Source organism: Equus quagga, chromosome 21 (genome assembly GCF_021613505.1).
Source record: "Equus quagga isolate Etosha38 chromosome 21, UCLA_HA_Equagga_1.0, whole genome shotgun sequence".
NCBI lineage: Eukaryota > Metazoa > Chordata > Mammalia > Perissodactyla > Equidae > Equus > Equus quagga.
Genome location: NC_060287.1, coordinates 29860146 through 29879193, shown reverse-complemented (window position 1 = coordinate 29879193; position 19048 = coordinate 29860146). Strand labels below are relative to the sequence as shown.

The window sequence follows — 19048 nt, the reverse complement described above, 5'->3', positions numbered from 1 at the left end:
ATGGTCCTATAACTGGAAGTGTGGACAGAGGTTTCATTTCGCATTTCAAACCTCTGCTTACACGCTGCTTTTAATCCCATTTCCTGATGACCAATGGTAAGTACTAGCAGCAGCCAAGGACACACATTGCTTCACTGCCCTGAACATTTGTACACGACTGATGAGACAGGAAAGCTGTAAAGGAAACAGCTTTTTATTGGATTCAAAACCACATGACTAAAGTCAATTTCTGTTTCTGTCCAGCAAAAAAAAAGTGCTATTTACATGCAGGAAATGACTGAATATTTGCTGACTGACACGGATGTCAAACACATTATTAGGAAACTGTATTTCTCCATTTCTTCCATGAGAATGAAAGATACAGACAAATTACTGAACAAAACAAGATAATAGGCTTTATTTTCTACCAGGGCAAATCATTCTTGAGCAATGATATAATTAAAGCCAGTTCAGAGAATGTAATCCACAATTTGCCAGCAGACCAGTCAGAGAAAGTGGTAATGAAAAGAGTAGGCATCTTTATGCAGAGGTACAACGCAAGATCATAAAAACACTTAAAGAAAAAAGATCACTAAGTTGGGGTTTCAAAAGTCAGAGATAGCATGGCTACACGTACGTGGAGCTGAAGTCGGCCCAGTTGTTGGGGGTCGTGGAGGGCTCCGAAGAGGTCGCTGCCAGGGGAGCAGGCGTCTCACGCACAGCCAGCTTGGGTGCAGGGGTAGGGGTCGGCTCGGTCACTGGTTTGACTGGTGTGGGAACCTCATTTTCTGGGATTTTCTCTGCATAGTTCGCAGGAAACCATCCTGTCTTTCCTTTTAATTCTCCTCCAAGCCATCCCGGTTCTCCAGTCTGGCTTTCATCCACCTGCAGGGAAGTCGCAAAGTTCAATTTAAGCGGCACTGAATCAACCCGCAAAGACACCAAACGCTCTAGCAGAACAAAGCTCCAAGCCTCTGACCCTGTCAGGCAGACATGCTGCATAGACATTTCTTCTTTTTCTTCATCTAAGTGTCTGAGAAGATTATCTCTAACCATTAACTCTGAAAAAACAGTAAGCGACATAATTCAAGTTCTTACTCTTTGTGCTTTTTAAAGCTTTTTTTTTTTTTTAGCTTTTTTCTTTCTTTTTCTAAGAATGGCAGTTAAGATTAAGTGCCAAAAGTCCTAAGGCCCATAGTTTAAATTTTTAGAGCTATTTTGAATTGGAAAGTGATCTGACAGACTTCATCACTCAGGAAAGTCATGTAATTATTAAAAATAATTTGACTTGGGTTTATTATTTAAAGTTGCAAGCAAAGGGTGCAATCAATATAAATTTAGCATTCTAAAAATCTCTGATAACTAAGCAGTACGTATTTAGCACAGGGACAAGAAAGATAAAAAGCACAGCCTTAGATGGTTTCTACAGGGAGCAAAGCTGACTGCTGTATTTAGGCATTTAAAAATTCCTCAGACTCACGATGAGAAGAAAATTAAGGAAGTGATTACTTACAGCAACGATCAATTTTATTAAGGTCCTATAGTTTTCTTTTGTATAAATTTAACTTTAATATTCACAGAAGTGCACACGAGAATACAGAATTCTGCTGCTTAAAAATTTCCAAGAAGCTATTTATTATACCAGGTGCTTTTAATGTTTGCATTTTAATTGTGACTCAAAGGACCCTTCAAAATCACCAGATGATTCCACTTATCTTTATGAGTTACCCCCACTATTTTATGAGCAACAGGAGAAGGATTTTGGAGGATAATAACATTCACTATTAGAAAATTATTTTCATTACTATAAGTCAATTAAGGGTCTATCAGAGACTTTATCTTATTTTTTCTCCCTTAATATACTGCCCAAGGAGGTGAAACATTGAACACTCATGTTGCTTTTTTAGAAATTACAGAAATGAGGAGGTAAGGTCTTAATAATTTTGGAAAAACTGGCAAAAATACTGGTTTTCTAACCCATTCAAACATTCAGTAAAAAAACAAAGCAAAAAACTGCAGAACCGAATATCTATCTGTATTCAATGGAGGGTAATAAGATATGATGCCTATTACTTTATTTGAATTTTTAAAAAAATGCTTGGGGTAGGGGTGGAGAAAGAATACAAAGCTTACTATTTAATTCTACACATTATTTACAAAATATTCACTAAGTGGGGGACACCTGCCTGCTGCTCCACCTTAGGGAACCCTTACTGTCATGAATAAAAGCAATTTTTAAAGCCAAGAATCTTCCCCAAGCACTTCCCCCCAGATAAAGGGGAATGCTGCTTCGACTGCTCTTCCTGCTACACTCGCATCAGATGTGAACACAGCACTACTTTCATTCAGGCCCCCACACTGTTTGGTTCTTACTTTCCTTCTTCTGGGCAGCCCCCACAGTTTCTCTAGATGAGGATTTAAGATGACATTTTTTTCCACTTGGATCTTATTTTATGCGAAACTCAAATGGCCACATGCCTTTCCTTCCCCATTTATATTTATTGCTGATATTGTGACACATTTTAACTTCGCAGCTGCTTTGCACTGGAAACAGAGCTATAAATAGGCCAGGTGGTGCCAGGGTCTCCTCAATGTCTCTGTAGGTTCAGCGGCCAAGCCGCCACCCGCTCCATTCATCCTAGGACCAAAGGTGATGTCAGGCGGGAGTGAGTTAGGAGCTTGAGCTCCGGGCACAAGAACTTAGCCTCAAGACTGCAGAGGGTAACGATCGAGAGTAGGGCCCTGCAATTAGACGGCCTCAGTTTCAGTGCTGCTTCCACAATCAACTGGTCGACTTGGGGCAAGTTTAATCCCTTGGTGCCTTGGTTTCCTCATCTGTAAAACGGGGATAATAACAGCGCCTGTCTTATTATGGCTGTTGTGAGGAATGATAAATATTAGAACGCTGCCTGGCATTTGAGAAGTGTTTAATGATGGTTTTTTTAAGCCCTCTCTCCTGTCCCGGCTCTGAATCTGCTGCAGTTCCCTTTCAGGCTTCTGTCCCAGTCTCTACCGTACCCTCTCTTAAGGTAACAAGCTCTGGTTCTCTGCACGGGGCGTTCCCTGCTCTAGAAACCTGTCTGGGACCCTAGGCCTCGGCGTTTGCCTTCTTGCCAGCAGTAACCCCTTAGGGGCCGGAGTTCAATTTCTGATCACAGCCTGTCTGGGACCCTACTGATCTGTCCAAGTTGGACGCCCTGGAATGTCAGCTGCTTTACTTAATTATGTCCTATGATCTACTGTCATTCCCTCGAGACACAGTAACAAGACTTTACTTGACATCTGGAATTGAATCTGAAGCCCTGAGGAAAAGTCCCAACCTGTGGGCAGGTCTGGCTCCCACCCTATTTAAGCAATCACACCCTGCCCTGTCCCCTGATAGGACACAAAGTGAGCTGCACCACTGAAGGGTGACTTGTGTACTTAGCAAAGGGGGAGGGCCACATCAGCCTCCTATCTCTGCAAACAAGGGTTTCTCCCATCCTTCAGGGCAATAATGCAATCAGCATTTCACTTTTAACCGCGGAAATTCACTGGTCAACTCTGGCCAAACAATAGTCTCAATTAGTTTGATTTATTCTTATAGGAATCCATTAATTGTAATGTATAATTAAATTTTAATTTGAAGGTTCAGAGGTTATAATAAAAATTCGCTCAACATTAAATTAAACTAACCACTTAGAAAAAGCATGAAGGTTCTCACAGGAAAATGAGAACTACTTCTTCTTGTGGTTTGGGAAACTACCCCAAATGCCAATCTAATTGTGGAAAAATAGAAGATTAGGATAGAATGAGAAAAGTTAGGCACACAGACTTCTTTGTCATGTGGACTTTACAGACAAAGTCAATTCATCTATTGGTGGCTATAAGGCAGGGGGATTTGGGCATTAACAATATTGGTTTTAATCCAATTTCATTTAACCAGCCCCACCGCAATACCTCACAGCATCTGGGGTCCTTCTAGTGACACGTTATCAAAGTGGGAAGCACAAATCTGAGATAGTGCTCACATGACTGGGACTATGCGACAGATCTAGTCCACAAAATGTGAGTAATTATACACTTATAACGTAGGGCACTGATCAACAGTCATGCACACAGCAGCTGTCAGGTTCAAGCACACGTGGCTGAAGCCCAATAACAATTTCTCAGTGTCTAGAGGCTTCATGGCTGTCACCTTCAGCAGGGAGCATTAATATTTCTAAAACCTCTGACCTTGTTGATGAGGATTTTAGGCTGGTTACTTCTAAAACTACAGATGAGAAGCAGGCTCCGAGGACTGGAATTTTGCTTGCCCTTTTGAGACATTTGCGTTTGTGAAGGAAGGGGGGAGGACCTTGTAGGGACCTGAAATTGGCCACCCCAAGATATGACTCTTTGGCATCGGGATTGTTTTGGGCTGATAGCTTTTGATAAACTGGGACAGGGAAGGAGGCCCTGGGGAATGGAACTTGCCCTTGTTGGGAGACATTTACATTTGTAAGGTAAATCTCTATCTGTAAAAGGTGCCTCCCTCTCTGTACCAGGAAGAAGAGAGATGACCTTGTCCCTAGAAGCTCTTAATGGGGAAGGCAAGAACTTAAGTTGGTTGCTGTCTGGCAATCTCATGTAACTGGTTTAGGGTGGTGGCGTCTAACCTTTCTAACCTTTACTTAATCCGATTTGATTCTTGTCTAAAAGTCATGGGATCACCCAATGACCAGACCCCACCTGCACTGATACCATTTTAACTTTTTTTCATGTTCTTTCCTTTGTCTTGTAAAGAGATGAATCATATACCTATGCCTTAAATTTAGCTCTAACCCTCAACTGGGGGCAGCAGAAGCTCTGACTGCCCATGGGTCCTGTCCCCATGCTATTCCACACTATTCTCTAAATAAAAGAGCACTACTGCCAGATCTTGAGAGTCTAAGAAATCTTTCTTTTGACTCCTCGGCTCACCGACCCCGCATCACTTGTCACAAAGAAGGGAAACAAATTCCCTCTCCCCCTACACGCGTGACAAAGAACATGGACAGCTAACAGGTTCAAACCACGTGCTGACTCAGACCAGCTGGTGTGGCTGCCCGGGACGTGCTGACGAGTCTGGGGAGCAGCAGCACGTGCTTCCTGTATTTGCTAGTTTGGAAATAGGAGGTTTCCACCCAAACTCCTGGATGAGGATATTAAAATTGTTTTCTAAAGCTCTAATCTAGAGGTAGGCAAATTTTACCTCTGTTGCAACTACTCAACTCTGCCATTGTAGCAAAAAAGCAGAGCAGCTGTAGACAATATGGAAATGAACAAGTCTAGCTGCGTTCCAATAAAGCTTTATTATAAAACAGGCAGTGGGCCAGGTTTGGCCCACCCCTGGAACCATACGTGTAAGGTGCCTCAAAACAGCAATGATCCTACAACCGTTACTAAACAAGCCGAGCTCAGATGTTAAGGCTATGGAAATCTAAGGAAGGAAGGAAAGACAAGGTATTGACTACATTAAAAAAACTTCCATCAAGAGAAGAAAAGGCAAAAAATGAGTTTAAATTGTTAGAAGAGTAGCGCTAAATTAGAAGACAAACAATTTCCAGAATGAATTGACTGGGTGATGGCTGACAATCACGAAAGAGGTCTCCCTTTTTGGATATTTCTAAGAGGATATTCTCCAGAAATGATTTAGGATTAGTTCTGACGGGAAAAAGAGATTAGATTAGATCAGTGGTTTCTGAAACTCTCTAATGGAAGCACCTGGAGAGGGTTTTGAGTCCTATATATAGATTAAGAGTTCCCTGGAATGGTTATTTGTTAAGCTCCCTGAGCAGTTCTGAGGTACTCATTCCTGGACCGACTAGGACCTGCTGAGTTAGATGGCCAGCCAGTGTTCTTAAGATAAACCCCCAACAAAACAGCAGTGAGCAGGGGTCTCCTAATTCCTCATGCTATTCATTGAGAAGTCTTTTTTGTTTTTTCCCCCTGAGGAAAATTTGCCCTGAGCTAACATCTGTTGCCAATCTTCCTCTTTTTGTGTGAGGAAGATTTGTCCTGAGCTAACATCCATGCCAGTCTCCCTCCATTTTGCATGTGGGTGGCAGTCACAGCATGGCTGCCAGCAAGCGGTGTAGGTCTGTATCCAGGAACCAAACCCGGGCTGCTGAAGCAGAGTGTGCCAAACTTAACCACTAGGCCATGGGGCCAGCCCAAGAAGCTTCAATTCAGAAGTCTTCCCTGAGCACGTGAGCTCACTCTGATTCCTTTCTTCTTTTAAATTCCTAGCTAAGGGGCTGGCCCGGTGGTGCCGTGGTTAAGTGTGAACGTTCTGCTTTGGCAGCCTTGGGTTCACTGGTTCAGATGCCAGGTGCGAACATGGCACTGCTTGGCAAGCCATGCTGTGGCAGGCGTCCCACATGTAGGGTAGAGGAAGATGGGCATGGATGTTAGCTCAGGGCCAGTCTTCCTCAGCAAAAAGAGGAGGAGTGGCAGCAGTTAGCTCAGAGTTAATCTTCCTCAAAAGAAAAAATATATATATCTATATATATAAGTAAATAAATAAATAAATAAATTCCTAACTAAGTTAGTGAGATTTCATCGAGCACTTCATGATACACTGACTTTTTCATGTGTTTCTCCCTATTTTTCTAAAAAGATTTTAAACATATGAATGACAGACATCATCTTATATTTCTTTCTATTATCAACAATAAGACTATATATAAGAACATTAAATTTTTGTTAACCATAAAAAAATTTTTTTTCTAACGGGTATAGTTAGCTATTTTTCAAAGAAGTTTGAAAATCTAATGGTTTTGATTGAGAATCTAATGGTTACTGTGCCCACAAAAGTAAGTGAACTCCTTGTGATTATTCAACCGAGAGAGACTGACAATAATATTCTACTACATATTTTTCATATTCATGCTTCTTAACTACAAACTTCACGAAATAAAAAACTTGTTGCTATTACACGTCAATTCCCATTTTAAAAAACAGATCGTTAACCTCACAAGATAGTACAATTGAATGCCATTTGGAGTGTCATGTTACGTTTTGTAGCATAAAATGAAGACACGGCTGCCGTCCCTTCAGCAAGCCAATATATCCTGCCTACTAGTATATTCCACATCTCATGACACAGTTAGGATGTCCAAGACAAAGAAAACACCATTCCAACCCGGGGTAGACGTTCTCTTACACTGGTTGAAGTTAGATTGATTTTTAGTGCTTTATTAAAAATCACAAATTCTGATGCATTTGCAAACAGCAAAACCGTATAGAAGCACACAAAATTACACACACCAAGCGATGACCACTGTTAACAGTTTGACATCCATATTTCAAGACTGTTAACTACACACACTCAAACGTTCACGTATACACACACACAGTTTTTTTATTTAACCAAAATACAATTACACTCTACATCCTGTTTACTGGAGAGCTTATCTGTACATGCAGATCTATGTAATTTTTTAAACTTCTTCACTCTATTTTTTCTTTAGCTGTCTCATAATTTACTTAAAGCGTTCCCTTCCTGATGGACCCAGGACTGCTCCTCTTTCGCATTTGCCAACAATCCTGCAGTGAACAGCCGTGAACACATACATTCACGCATGCGCCGAAAGACAGCCCAGAGGAGGGAGAGTAACAGAATTTCTGGGTCCCGGGGAATGAGAATTTTAAACTTGAATAGGTATGGCCAAATTGCCTTCCAAACGGCTTAGCCAATTCATACAACCATGCTGACAATATCTATTACATCCACTTTCCTACTCTTGATAAAGTTGGATATTATCACATTTTTAAACTTGTTCAGTTGCGAGATGAAAAATGCTACCTTGCTCTGTTAATTTCCATTCTCCTGATCACCAATGAAATGAAGCATCTTTTCGCAGAATTTTCTAAATCATTTACTTTTCTTCATCTGTGATGTCTCTTTATATCCTTGGCCAACTTTTCTAAGACTCATGGGTGGGTCGTCTCTTTCATATTAACTTTTTGGAATCTTTATGTAATATGGATAGCAATCTTTTGTCTCACGCATTTTGCAATATACAAGTTTTTATTTTTTATACTGTCAAATCTGTCCTTTTTGGTCATTTATAGATTCTGGTTTTAACTTAGAAAGGCATTTCTTAGCCAGAAAATTATTCCAATATTCTTTTTAAAAAAGTTGTTTTTTAGAACTTTTTTTTTTTTTGAGGAAGATTAGCCCTGACCTAACTACTGCCAATCCTCCTCTTTTTGCTGAGGAAGACTGGCCCTGCGCTAACATCCGTGCCCATCTTCCTCTACTTTATATGTGGCACGCCTACCACAGCATGGCTTTTTGCCAAGCGATGCCATGTCCGCACCCGGGATCCAAACCAGTGAACCCCGGGCTGCCGAGAAGCGGAATGTGCACACTTAACCGCTGCACCACCAGGCCGGCCCCAGAATTTTATCTTTTAAGTTTAACCTACTTGGAACTTATTTTTGTCCATGGTCTGAGAAAGAGACTCGACCCAATAATTTGCCAAATACAGAGCCTTCCAGCTAGTCCTTAAATGGAATCTAGCAAAGAGAACCCTGGTACACACACTTTTACAGCTTTCTTTCTTTTTTTTTTTTTAAGCACAACCTACTACACAAACTCAAAACAGTTTCACTGCTGAGACAACACCCAAAGATGGGTGTACTTACACAGAATCAAAGTGACTTAAAAGAAGAAAACATTTAAGAAGATGCAGACTTCCTGACAGCGACAGAGCACTCACCCATTCCCCTTTAACCTCCAGCAGGAAAGCAAAGGTGTGAAAGCAAGGCAGAATATATGTTTAATGAAACGTTTTATTCTTAGCGCACACCTACACTCTAGTCCAGCAGAGGGTTAACTAGCCAATTTGAGGAACAGGATTCAGTATCATTGGAACAAGACAATGTTTCCAAAAGATAATACTTTCTCATTAAAATATAGGTCATCTGTAACATTTCCTTATTGTAACATTTTTGTAACACTTCCTTATCTTTAGAAGAGAACACTACTTTTCTAGCCTTGTGTTCCAACAAAATCCAGTTTCAAAAATATTAGGCTTCTTTGTGGTTACAATGGAAAGAAACAACTTTGTAACGAGGTCCTATCTGATGTCGCATTGTACTTGCATAATTTTTAGATTCCCGCTATTGCATGGTACTTATGTATTTTACAATTGATCTGGTTTAAAAGGCAAAGTATTTCGGAGATGAGGCAGTATGAGTAAAGCAGCTTCAGGCCATAAGAAAGCACAGAGTAGGAAGCAGGAGATGGTGAAGAAGCTGCCAACACAGCCTGGTGACAGCCGTGCATCACCATTCATATATACAGAGTGTGTGCCCACACTTAAGGGAAGCCAGCAGCTCTTTCTGTAAAGAATGAGCGAGCCTCGCACCCGGGCATTCAAAATCGCTGAATGAAGGCATGGAGGATATTTGAAGAGGGTTTCATTGTTAAGGAGGTTCTGACTTTTAAAGATTCTACACCTAGGGCCTGACTCCCTTATTTCCAGCCCATGATAATTAGAGAAAAAGCTATCAGAAAATAAGGGGAGAGGGGATTGATTTCTCTGAGTACCAAACACACTGTTCCTTCTAGATATTTTGGCCCAGTAAAGATCATATATGCTACACACAGAGATACAATGCATGCATGCAAGATGAACAAATGTACAACACCCTTTTATACTTCAAAGACACATAGTCCTGGTATGAGAAACAAGTTTGTCTCAATTCTTAACTTTTGTAGCTCTTTTAAAATTCTGAGCCATTCCCACCTTTAAAAAAAAATGCTAATAGTAATGCAAAGTTTGACCACTTCTAAGAATAAGTACTAAGTTAATAATTAGATTGAGGAACTATTGTTTTCTTTTACAAATAATTTAGGTCAACCACATTGCTTTATTCTCTCTCAAACTGGTACAATAGTTTTAGTTACAATCATAAGACTGTATTTAATTATTATTATAATTAAAGAAAATAAACTAGGACAAAGCAAAATCCTGAATTTTTTTTGTCTGTTCAAGTATAGAGTAGGAAAGCAGATTAACTGTATTTAATTCATTATTTTTCACACATTTTCAAACTTTACACAATTAAAGGGAAAAAAAAGGTGCTTTGACCCAAAGACACAAAAGTTACCATTGGCAATTATGAAAATGAAGGTAAAATATTTTGCATTTAAAACTTAATCTTAAAAACTATTCATAATATATAAGCAATATTCTAAACTCTGAAATTACCAGAACTTTAGAGATTTAAAAATAGGCTAAGGCTGTGATAAGAATCCATTTTTTTTAAACAATTCTATTTTCAAGTGATGTGAGGATATATCTTTAAATGTCATCTTTCATTCTAATAGAAAAGGAAGAAGACTGAGCCTACATTCCGAAAACCCAGATGCTAGATTATTGGATTTCACACTTGCCCACAATTTCACAATTGTCAAATAACATGCAGAAATGGGGCAGACGCTGATCACGCAGAGTGACCATGCCTTTGCTGGAGTCTTTCTTACCATGACTATATCGCCCGGCTGGATCGTGATTTCATCATGACTTCTGGACTCAAAAGGATAGAGCGCTCGGTAATAGACCACTTTTACGTTCTCCTGTGCAGAAATCGTAAGTGGGCCTTTTTCTGTATACAAAAAAAAGGAGGAGAAGGGAACAAAAAGAAAACGTTACACGGAACACAAATGCATGCCAAGCCAAGTTATGGACATCAACTCAAACCCATCAGAGAGGTCATTAGTGAATTCTCTCTAAACAGAGGTCACCCCAGCGCCGAGCGCAGTGCGGCTGTCCGAGGGCCCTGCTCTCTGCCTCCTGGCTGGGGCTCCAGTGCACATCTGTAAAGCATCAAGGCCCTTCTCCCCACACCCAGCGGGGAGTACAATGCAGCAGTTCGAATGTGACCCAAAATCTGAATCAGCCAGCTCATTCGGGAGGGGACGAAGAAGCATAACTTTCCGTATTAAAAGACATGGAAACGATGTTCCAGGTCCTTTATGCAGTCATATAAAACCTAGGTGCTGATTTCAACGAGAATGGTTATTACTGATAATCCCCAGTGGTGTACGTCTATATTTCCAAAGGAAAAAAAATGAACCTAAGGAAGGACCCTAGATGAAAATAATTTAGCTTTTAAATGAAATAAAATTTTTAAAAATGCGTGTGAGCAGAGGATATCTTGGATTCTGGTTAACAATAACTCATCACAGCCCTCGGAATGTTTACCCAAGAGCTGCAAGTATTTGAATACCCATCTGTGTTCTCTGAAAAGCAGCGAGGGGAAGGTATCATCTTCATATTTCTCGAACTGAATGATGTGCAAAATTTCCCACTGACCGATGGAAAAAGTCCTCACTTTATGCCAGGAGGAAGCACAAGGAACATACACTAATTGCCTAAGATCAAGTAATGGTGAAATTATTTTCAGATCAAAAAAAGTATTGAAACGTGTATTTGCCTCCCCAGGGCACGGCCACTCCTGTGTGGACCTGGTGACTCACCAGTCTTTCTCCCTGGACTGTGTGCGTCTGAAGGCAGGGAGGGTGTCAGACCCAGCTCTGACCCTCACCCCATCCCTGCCCACTGTGCAAACAGGAAACAAACAAACCTTTACGGAATAGTGTGTTTGTTTCTTTACTTTCTGTACACCAGTAAAAGGCATACTGATAATCGAACAAATAAAACTGATATAATTTGCCATACAGAGGAAAAGGCAACCACTTTCTTCAGCTGAGTATTATCTGCAAAGCTGTCCAACGTGACACAGCCCACAAAAATTTTAAAAATACATTCTAGTTTGCATCTGATATGAGATAACGTTTTCTAGCTATTTCAAAGTCTTTCAGTTACCATTAGCTAAAGAGGCAATTTATGATCAAAGGGCAAAAAGTCACAGTTTTATACAGCATAGGTTCAAGACAGTGAATGTCGCATCAGTGTGGGCAAAGGGGAAAGGTGCCACTTCTGTGGCTGAAACAGCTCAGAAATTCCCAGAGAAAATAAGAAACTGGAGAAGCAGCAGGTTGTTTCGGCAGCAAAGGTTTCGACCTCTATCTGGAATACAGGTGTACGCATGGGGCCTGGTAAACTGCATGCCACTTTCGTCTGCAGAAGACTTCTGCATGCCAGTGTAATGGTGGCCAAAGGTTGGCACGGTGGTGGAAGAATTCAACAGACATGGAATGCTCCTAGAGAATGAACAGCTGCACTGTCCAAAAAAAGGAGACTGACATTCTCAACTCTATGAATATAGCCAAGATAGGACCTGATTAGATACAGAGATTTCTCGAGAGGATCTGGGAGAAGAGATGGCTTATTTGCTGGAATTACGTTTGGCCTCTAATACCTGCGGTCGACCAGGGTGCTTGCACCACTGGCTTGCCTGGTTCCTGGTGTGGATGGAAAAGTCGACTCAGCTTGTCTTGCATTTCCTGTTTGCCTTTCTCCTCAGTTTCCTTCTTTTTGACGCTCTCTTCTCTTTTGAGTTTTTCCTCATCGTGGAGTTTCCTGGGCCGCTGATGCTCATCGTCCTGCTGGACATGCTCAAGCCACTGCTTGTCCCTTTCCTGAGCTCGTCTGTCAACAAAATGCTTGGTTACAGTACGGAAGCAACTCCCACTTAACACTGCTGTGTCTCCTTCACGAAAAGCTCCATCTAGTCAGTGGGATGCTACACAGCAAGGGGACATTGTTCTTCAGATGGAGCAATCTGCATCAATGAAACTAAGGCTCTCGGGGCTGCAATTCTGAGCGAGACGAAACCACATGGTTTAGAAAACACGGAAAATTTCTCACGTATCTTATAAAGTGATTAGAAAAATAACAAAAATACTTCTCACATTACTAAGAAGTAGTTGCTATATATTTTACTGAATTCAACTACTTTCTGTTTGTTTTTCAAAGCAGCTGACAGAAAAAGATAATTGCAATGAAATTCAGCCCTTGAAAATTATCACATCCTCAAGCTGAAACCCACAGGAAAAGACTGGGAACAATTTTTCTCTTATTCCATAATATTTTAATAAAATCAGAAAGTACTTTAAATGAAATTAATGTCAATAACAAATGCTAGAATGTGAGTAATAACCAGTGCTCCACGTCTATTGACTATTTCAACCCTCACACCAGGTAGATAGGTCCTACTACTATCATCCTCATTTTACGATAAGGAAAATGAGGCAGAGATATTAATGACTTGTCCAAGGTCACACAGCCACACCTGACTGGGGTTTAGTCCCAGGCAGCCCAGTTCTAGAGTCCACACTCTGAACCGCTGTCCTGTGACATGGCCATTGCACAAAGGTCATCTCCTGGGATTAGGAAACTGCCAAGGGAACATATGTAAACAAATAAAACCTTTATTCTCCATTTAAAGAATGCTATATTTATTTCTACTCTGTATGAAAGGGAAAATCTAGTGCAGCAGAATTCTTTTTTTTTAATTAGTTAATTTAATTTTTTTTTTTGGAGGAAGATTAGCCCTGAGCTAACATTGGCTGCCAATCCTCCTCTTTTGCTGAGGAAGACTGGCCCTGAGCTAACATCCATGCCCATCTTCCTCTACTTTATATGTGGGACGCCTACCATAGCATGGCTTTTTGCCAAGCGGTGCCGTGTCCGCACCCAGGATCCGAACCAGCGAGCCCCAGGCCACTGAGAAGCGGAACATGTGCACTTAACTGCTGCACCACTGGGCCGGCCCCAGCAGAATTCTTTTTAACTTAAATCTTAGACATTTTACTTACAATTTTCAAAACATCTTTTAACAAAGCATAAGAAAACATTTTTTGGAGGGGTAGGGATGTTAACTGTTATTTATAACAACAAAAAATATAATAAAATTTTGCTTACCTTTTTTATTAATAAAGGTCACCATTTATACTGTATAACCATGTAATTTCTGAAGTTAAATTTTGGGTACTATTTATCACATAATTTTAAGTAGAAAATTTAACTTTTCTGTATTATGATATTTTGTGTTCATTTCTACTCTGTAGGAATGTGAAAGTTCACTGCAGTGTAGTGTGAATGATAAACTCTGAAGATAAGAAAAGGATGGAGTCAGAGCTAATCAACACAGCCAAGGAATTAATGCTTGTACATAATCCTAGTCCCACCCCTAGGAAAACCATAAAATAATTCTCAAATTGGTCTGAGACCATACCACCTACCCACTGGCATGAAAAAACAAAACAAAACACCAGATTCAGAATATTATATATATATTATATATATCCACAACAAAACGTGCACCACTCTGAGCTCAGCCCACTAAAAATCAATGACTTGTCTAAAGTATCTGTTTCATCTTTTTTGTCTAATTTCAGTAACCAACTTTTATAATTTATACTATATCATTGGAATATTTGGTTATTTTTGTTTCTTACAGTCTAAAATCAATTCGAAGTTTAAAAAGCAAATATCCAATTACAAAATCAGATACACTGCAAATTAAAAAATAAATATCTACAATTTACTAGAATTTATTACAAATAAAAGTAAGAAAAAAATCACAAACACAAATATTCAAACAAAAATATGTCTGCATCCAAAGCAGCGTCGGCAAATTTTCTCCTTTTGAACTCAAATGTAATTTGCAGTTGAAAAAAGGAAGAAAGAAGACGGAGGGGCACACGGTCAGTCCTTCAGGAGAAACCCTGTGTGGCCAGAGAGCTCAGGGACTTTGAGTGCAAACCCAGCACTCTGACGGCCACCGTTATTAAAAGGCTGTGAACTGGAAAAGTATTTTGGTCATTGGCATGCAAATGAGCATACCAAGTGTCCCAATTTCCTTGTATAATTGAGTTTATCTACATAGAAGTAGCTTGGGAGAGCTCTGGGAACTAACTAAAAACCTCAGGGGGTACTTAGATATGCAAAGACATATATACACACACGTTTGTGCTCACACACACACACACACACACACACACTAAAGACTGAAAGCTCTTTCTGATCCAGTAAGTTCTTGGAGAAGCCAGGCAAAGAATGGTAAATATTCAAAGTTCCTTCCAGACGGGTTCACAGTTAACTGAAAAGACTCACCTTTGAGCGTCTTCTTTTTGTTTTTCTAATTCTATGATCTTTCGCTCTTGTTCCTTCTGTTTCAGCCTTTCAGCCTCTATGGACTTTTGTTTCTGGAGCTGCTGCTTATTATGTATCTCTCTTAGTTCCTATAAACAGTCAAGAAACAGTCCATGTAACGACACGCAGCGACAGGCATTCCCACAGTTTATCAGCATGCAACCCTGCACAGTGGGGAAGCCTCGACACTGGGAGATAACATTCCAGATTTGAAAAACATGAACTTGGGGAACTAAAATCACTCTACGTTGTGACATGACTCATCTCCAAAAGCTGTTCGAGGTTATATTTTCATAGTCAGAACACATCACATCGCTTTCCACAAAGTGCTTTAGAAAGAACTTGCTAGTGAAGGGCACAGAGAAGCTACACCGCTCAAGACTCAGTGATCATGATGGAACTTAACCAGTTTTAAGAAAGGGTGATGATCAGGAATAAAACCTTAAGGTTCTTATGATAATGAATCAACACCAGCCTCTACTGGCTTTGAAAATGCACACACCTCTCCACACACGACCTCCACTAAAACCTCACCTCCTTATGCTGTGCTGCCTTAGAACAAACAGACCTCCTCTGCTCCACAACCTCGATTCTCCCCACCAAGGTGTTTGTCTTCAAATCACGCCTCTTCCAGAGGCTCTTCTCTTACTAAATCCACGTGTGAAGTTGTCAGCTGCCCCAAACTAAACCAGGACTCAGGCTGGTTATAAAGGCTGTAATTATAAAGGCTATAATTTGATGATCACCACCTTGGATCCAATTTCCTCATTTGATACTAGCCCCAGGAATAAGAGTAATCTCCTTAGCGGGCTACTTAAAATACATTTTATGATACTTAAAGTACATAAGTCAGAAGTTTAAATATCCAAAACCATAAAGAACAATGAAATGCCTGTTGAGGGGGAAACCCTCTGATTCCACAGGAGTACAATGGTCACTAACAGATTCAGTCACCGGAATTCCTCTCATTTGTGTCAACAATGAATCAGATGAGTTGAAGTGTCCAGTAGAGCCAACTGTATTTCCAGTTGACTTCTTGGTCTGGCTAATGAGGGCTGGTCTCCCAATTGGCAGCCCAGGGGTCTATATGGTAAGCTCTAAGAACCAAAGTCTGCCCTTCTTCTCTTGCCTTGCTCATTGGCAAGAAATCCAGATGAGATTTCCTCCTGCCTTACTGCTACCTCTACAGTCACTCAGAGACTGAACAACAAACGTGGAGGGATCAGCGTTAAAATGGACTTATTCCTAGAGAAAAGCCCTAAAGGTCAGGCTAACCTTTTCCTCCTAGCTAGACTGTTCTTAGGTTAGAATGCATGGACACGCATCTTGTATACTATAAGTGACTTTGAAAAGTCCTAAAAGGGATCAATGGGATACAAGAAAAAGTTTAACTGGAGATCAGGAGGTTAGGGGGAGGCAGGCACTGGGCAGGAGGGAGGATGGGAGGGAAACAGGCACTCAAGAGAGGGGGAAGGAAGGATGGGGTTCAGGGGGGAACCTAACAAATGAGACTGGGAATATCTAGGCAAGAGGCAGCAGGAAGAGGCAACTTCGTAAGGTACAAATTGCTGGACCATTCCCTATGGCAGCAGCCCTGGGCACGTGACTTCCAAATTATGAAGGGTACCTGGGACAGGACTTTAGTTATGGAGGGGCATGGAAGGTCAAGAATGGAGACTGGAAAGTAATGATGAAGCCTCACTCTGACTGTTCTAAGAGAAGAAAATTGACACCAGGAAAAAAAAGAGTTCCATTTTTCATTCTCTTTCTCACTGCCATACACCACGGGCTATAAACCTTTAATGTGTTAAATATTCAGCAGTATTGCTTTTCATAGTAACTTGGAATCAAACATAAATAGTAATCTCCAATGATACGAGTAAAATATCTGGTAATATTCTGGATTTGATATTTCAGAGACAAATGGAAAAAATGGGCAAATTCATATTGTCAGAGCAATCTGCACTCACGGTTCAAGTTAATATCTCAACAAGAAAAGGAAAATTGCAGTGGGGTGACATCAAACCAAACTCTGAATGTCCTGAGAAAGGGACTCAAAAGTCAGCCCCTGCACAGACAGGGATGGCCCGCTCCAGCGTTAGCCCAACAGCTGAGACGCTTTAAAAGGAAGCGTCAAAGTACTTTTTCCGTATTTTAAAATTTCATCTTCAATTGCATAAAAATCTTAAATAAATTCAGAAAACTAATTTACAGCAATAGACTATAATTCAAAGGGTCTGAACTGGGAAGAAAGAATCCTAGGTGCCTGATACAGGCCAGCAGCTGAATCAGAGTAGACAATCTTCAGGGTTATTTTAGCTTTAAGATCTGTTAAATTACTAGACACCGTTCATCCCATAAAAATTTATTCTTTATTTCAGTGTCTCTTTCAGAGTTTTATTCTTATTGCATGAATAGACCACAAAAGTACAACCAGCGAGCAAAATAAGTCTGAGCTGAAATTAAATGCAAAGGAGAAGAAATGATGGAGGAGGAACAGTTTAGTCTGACGTTCAGGAACCTGATCATTTATTTAAAAAGAAAAGTTCTTACTTCATCCAGGAAAAACGTATTTACAGACAGAGTGATATTCAAAATATTGGATCAGAGGTCTGGCCAAGCCCCGGCCAATCGGAACGGATGCTGGCCATGACGGAGCAATGCACCAGGTGGACCGTGGGCACAATGACGATTTTTCATTTTACCAAAGAATTACACTGCACGTTTCCTTTCTATACCGGTCTCTGGTAATTGGATGTTGACTTATTGATCAATAATTACCAAATACAAAGTCAAGAGAGATGAAAGTAAAGCTAGGAACATATCAGGAGGCACTATAAAATGAAAAGTGGTAAGAAGTGAATGTAAGGAAGCTATAGAAAAAAAATGCTGAGACAGTTTAAAAAACAATTTTTAAGCGTGTCAAATACATAAAGGAAGATATTTAAAAATTTTTAAAGCACAATTTTTTTTTAGTATAGCAGCATTATAAGATAGGCTGAACCTATCTTTGGAACTATCTAAATAAGGTGCAGCTTCCAGTACCTCCAAGGAAATGGAGCTCGCGGGAGCCATAGAAGAACAGATGTCAAGTAAGATAACAGAAGGCTCTGTTGTCTTATGATCCAGATTTGAAGACTGCAAAGTTTTTCTACCATTTCCTTCATCCAACTCAAATACTGCCGAGATACACAATCAAGCGTAAGAAAATCAAGATGCTGCAACAAGGCAGGCATTCTGGGTTTCACTCTCTTTGCTTCGACTTCGGTGTTGACGATGGCATGAACCAAAATAAGCAGAAAATTATGATTCCTAAGTCGATAACGTTTTTAAAAAGTTGAACTTCTGAGAATTCGATCTATGGAATGAAAGAAGATGTACTAAAAACCAGTTAACAACTTGCCTTCCTGTGCATGACAAGGGCCTTGTGGAACATCAAGCCCTTCCACACGGGAAGCAGGGCGCTGCACTGTCCTTTCATTCCTGCTCAATACTGTTTAAGAAACTCAAGGACAACTACAGTTCTTTAAAAGTAGCCTTCTAATTCTTTTAGGAAAAACTTTTTTTTTAAAAAAACATTTTATTTTTCCCTTTTCTCCCCAAAGCCCCCCAGTACATAGTTGTGTATTTGCAGCTGTGGGTCCTTCTAGTTACGGCGTGTGGGACGCCACCTCAGCGTGGCCTGATGAGCGGTGCCGTGTCCGTGCCCGGGATTCGAACCTGCGAAACCCTGGGCCACGGAGCAGAGCGCGTGAACTCAACCACAGAGCGGGCCCTTCTATTAAGTCTGGTCATAGTTATTTCTCTATTATAACTAAGATCAAAGTAGAACAAATGTGAAATTACTAAGAATCAAAACTCAGTATCTCACTTGGGGCGCTTCCTAAAATTAACAATTTTTTTCCTCAAATCAGTAAGTCTACAATCACATACTTATTGGCTGGATATTTATCTAGCAAAATGATATTGAGTGTACAACTTTTCTGATTTTT

The 19048-nt window shown here is 40.4% G+C and overlaps 1 protein-coding gene across 1 annotated transcript in view; it reads right to left on the bottom strand.

Annotated features, from left to right (window-relative positions):
• The window catches only part of ITSN1 (intersectin 1), a 203270-nt gene that overhangs the window by 68873 nt on the left and 115349 nt on the right, over positions 1 to 19048 (bottom strand). Inside the window, exons 17-20 of the mRNA XM_046648063.1 lie at positions 15018 to 15145; positions 12319 to 12548; positions 10478 to 10599; positions 617 to 864 (exon numbers count right to left, since the gene is read on the bottom strand). Of these exons, the coding sequence (XP_046504019.1) occupies positions 617 to 864; positions 10478 to 10599; positions 12319 to 12548; positions 15018 to 15145 (728 nt within the window). The remainder of the gene's footprint in view (positions 1 to 616; positions 865 to 10477; positions 10600 to 12318; positions 12549 to 15017; positions 15146 to 19048) is intronic.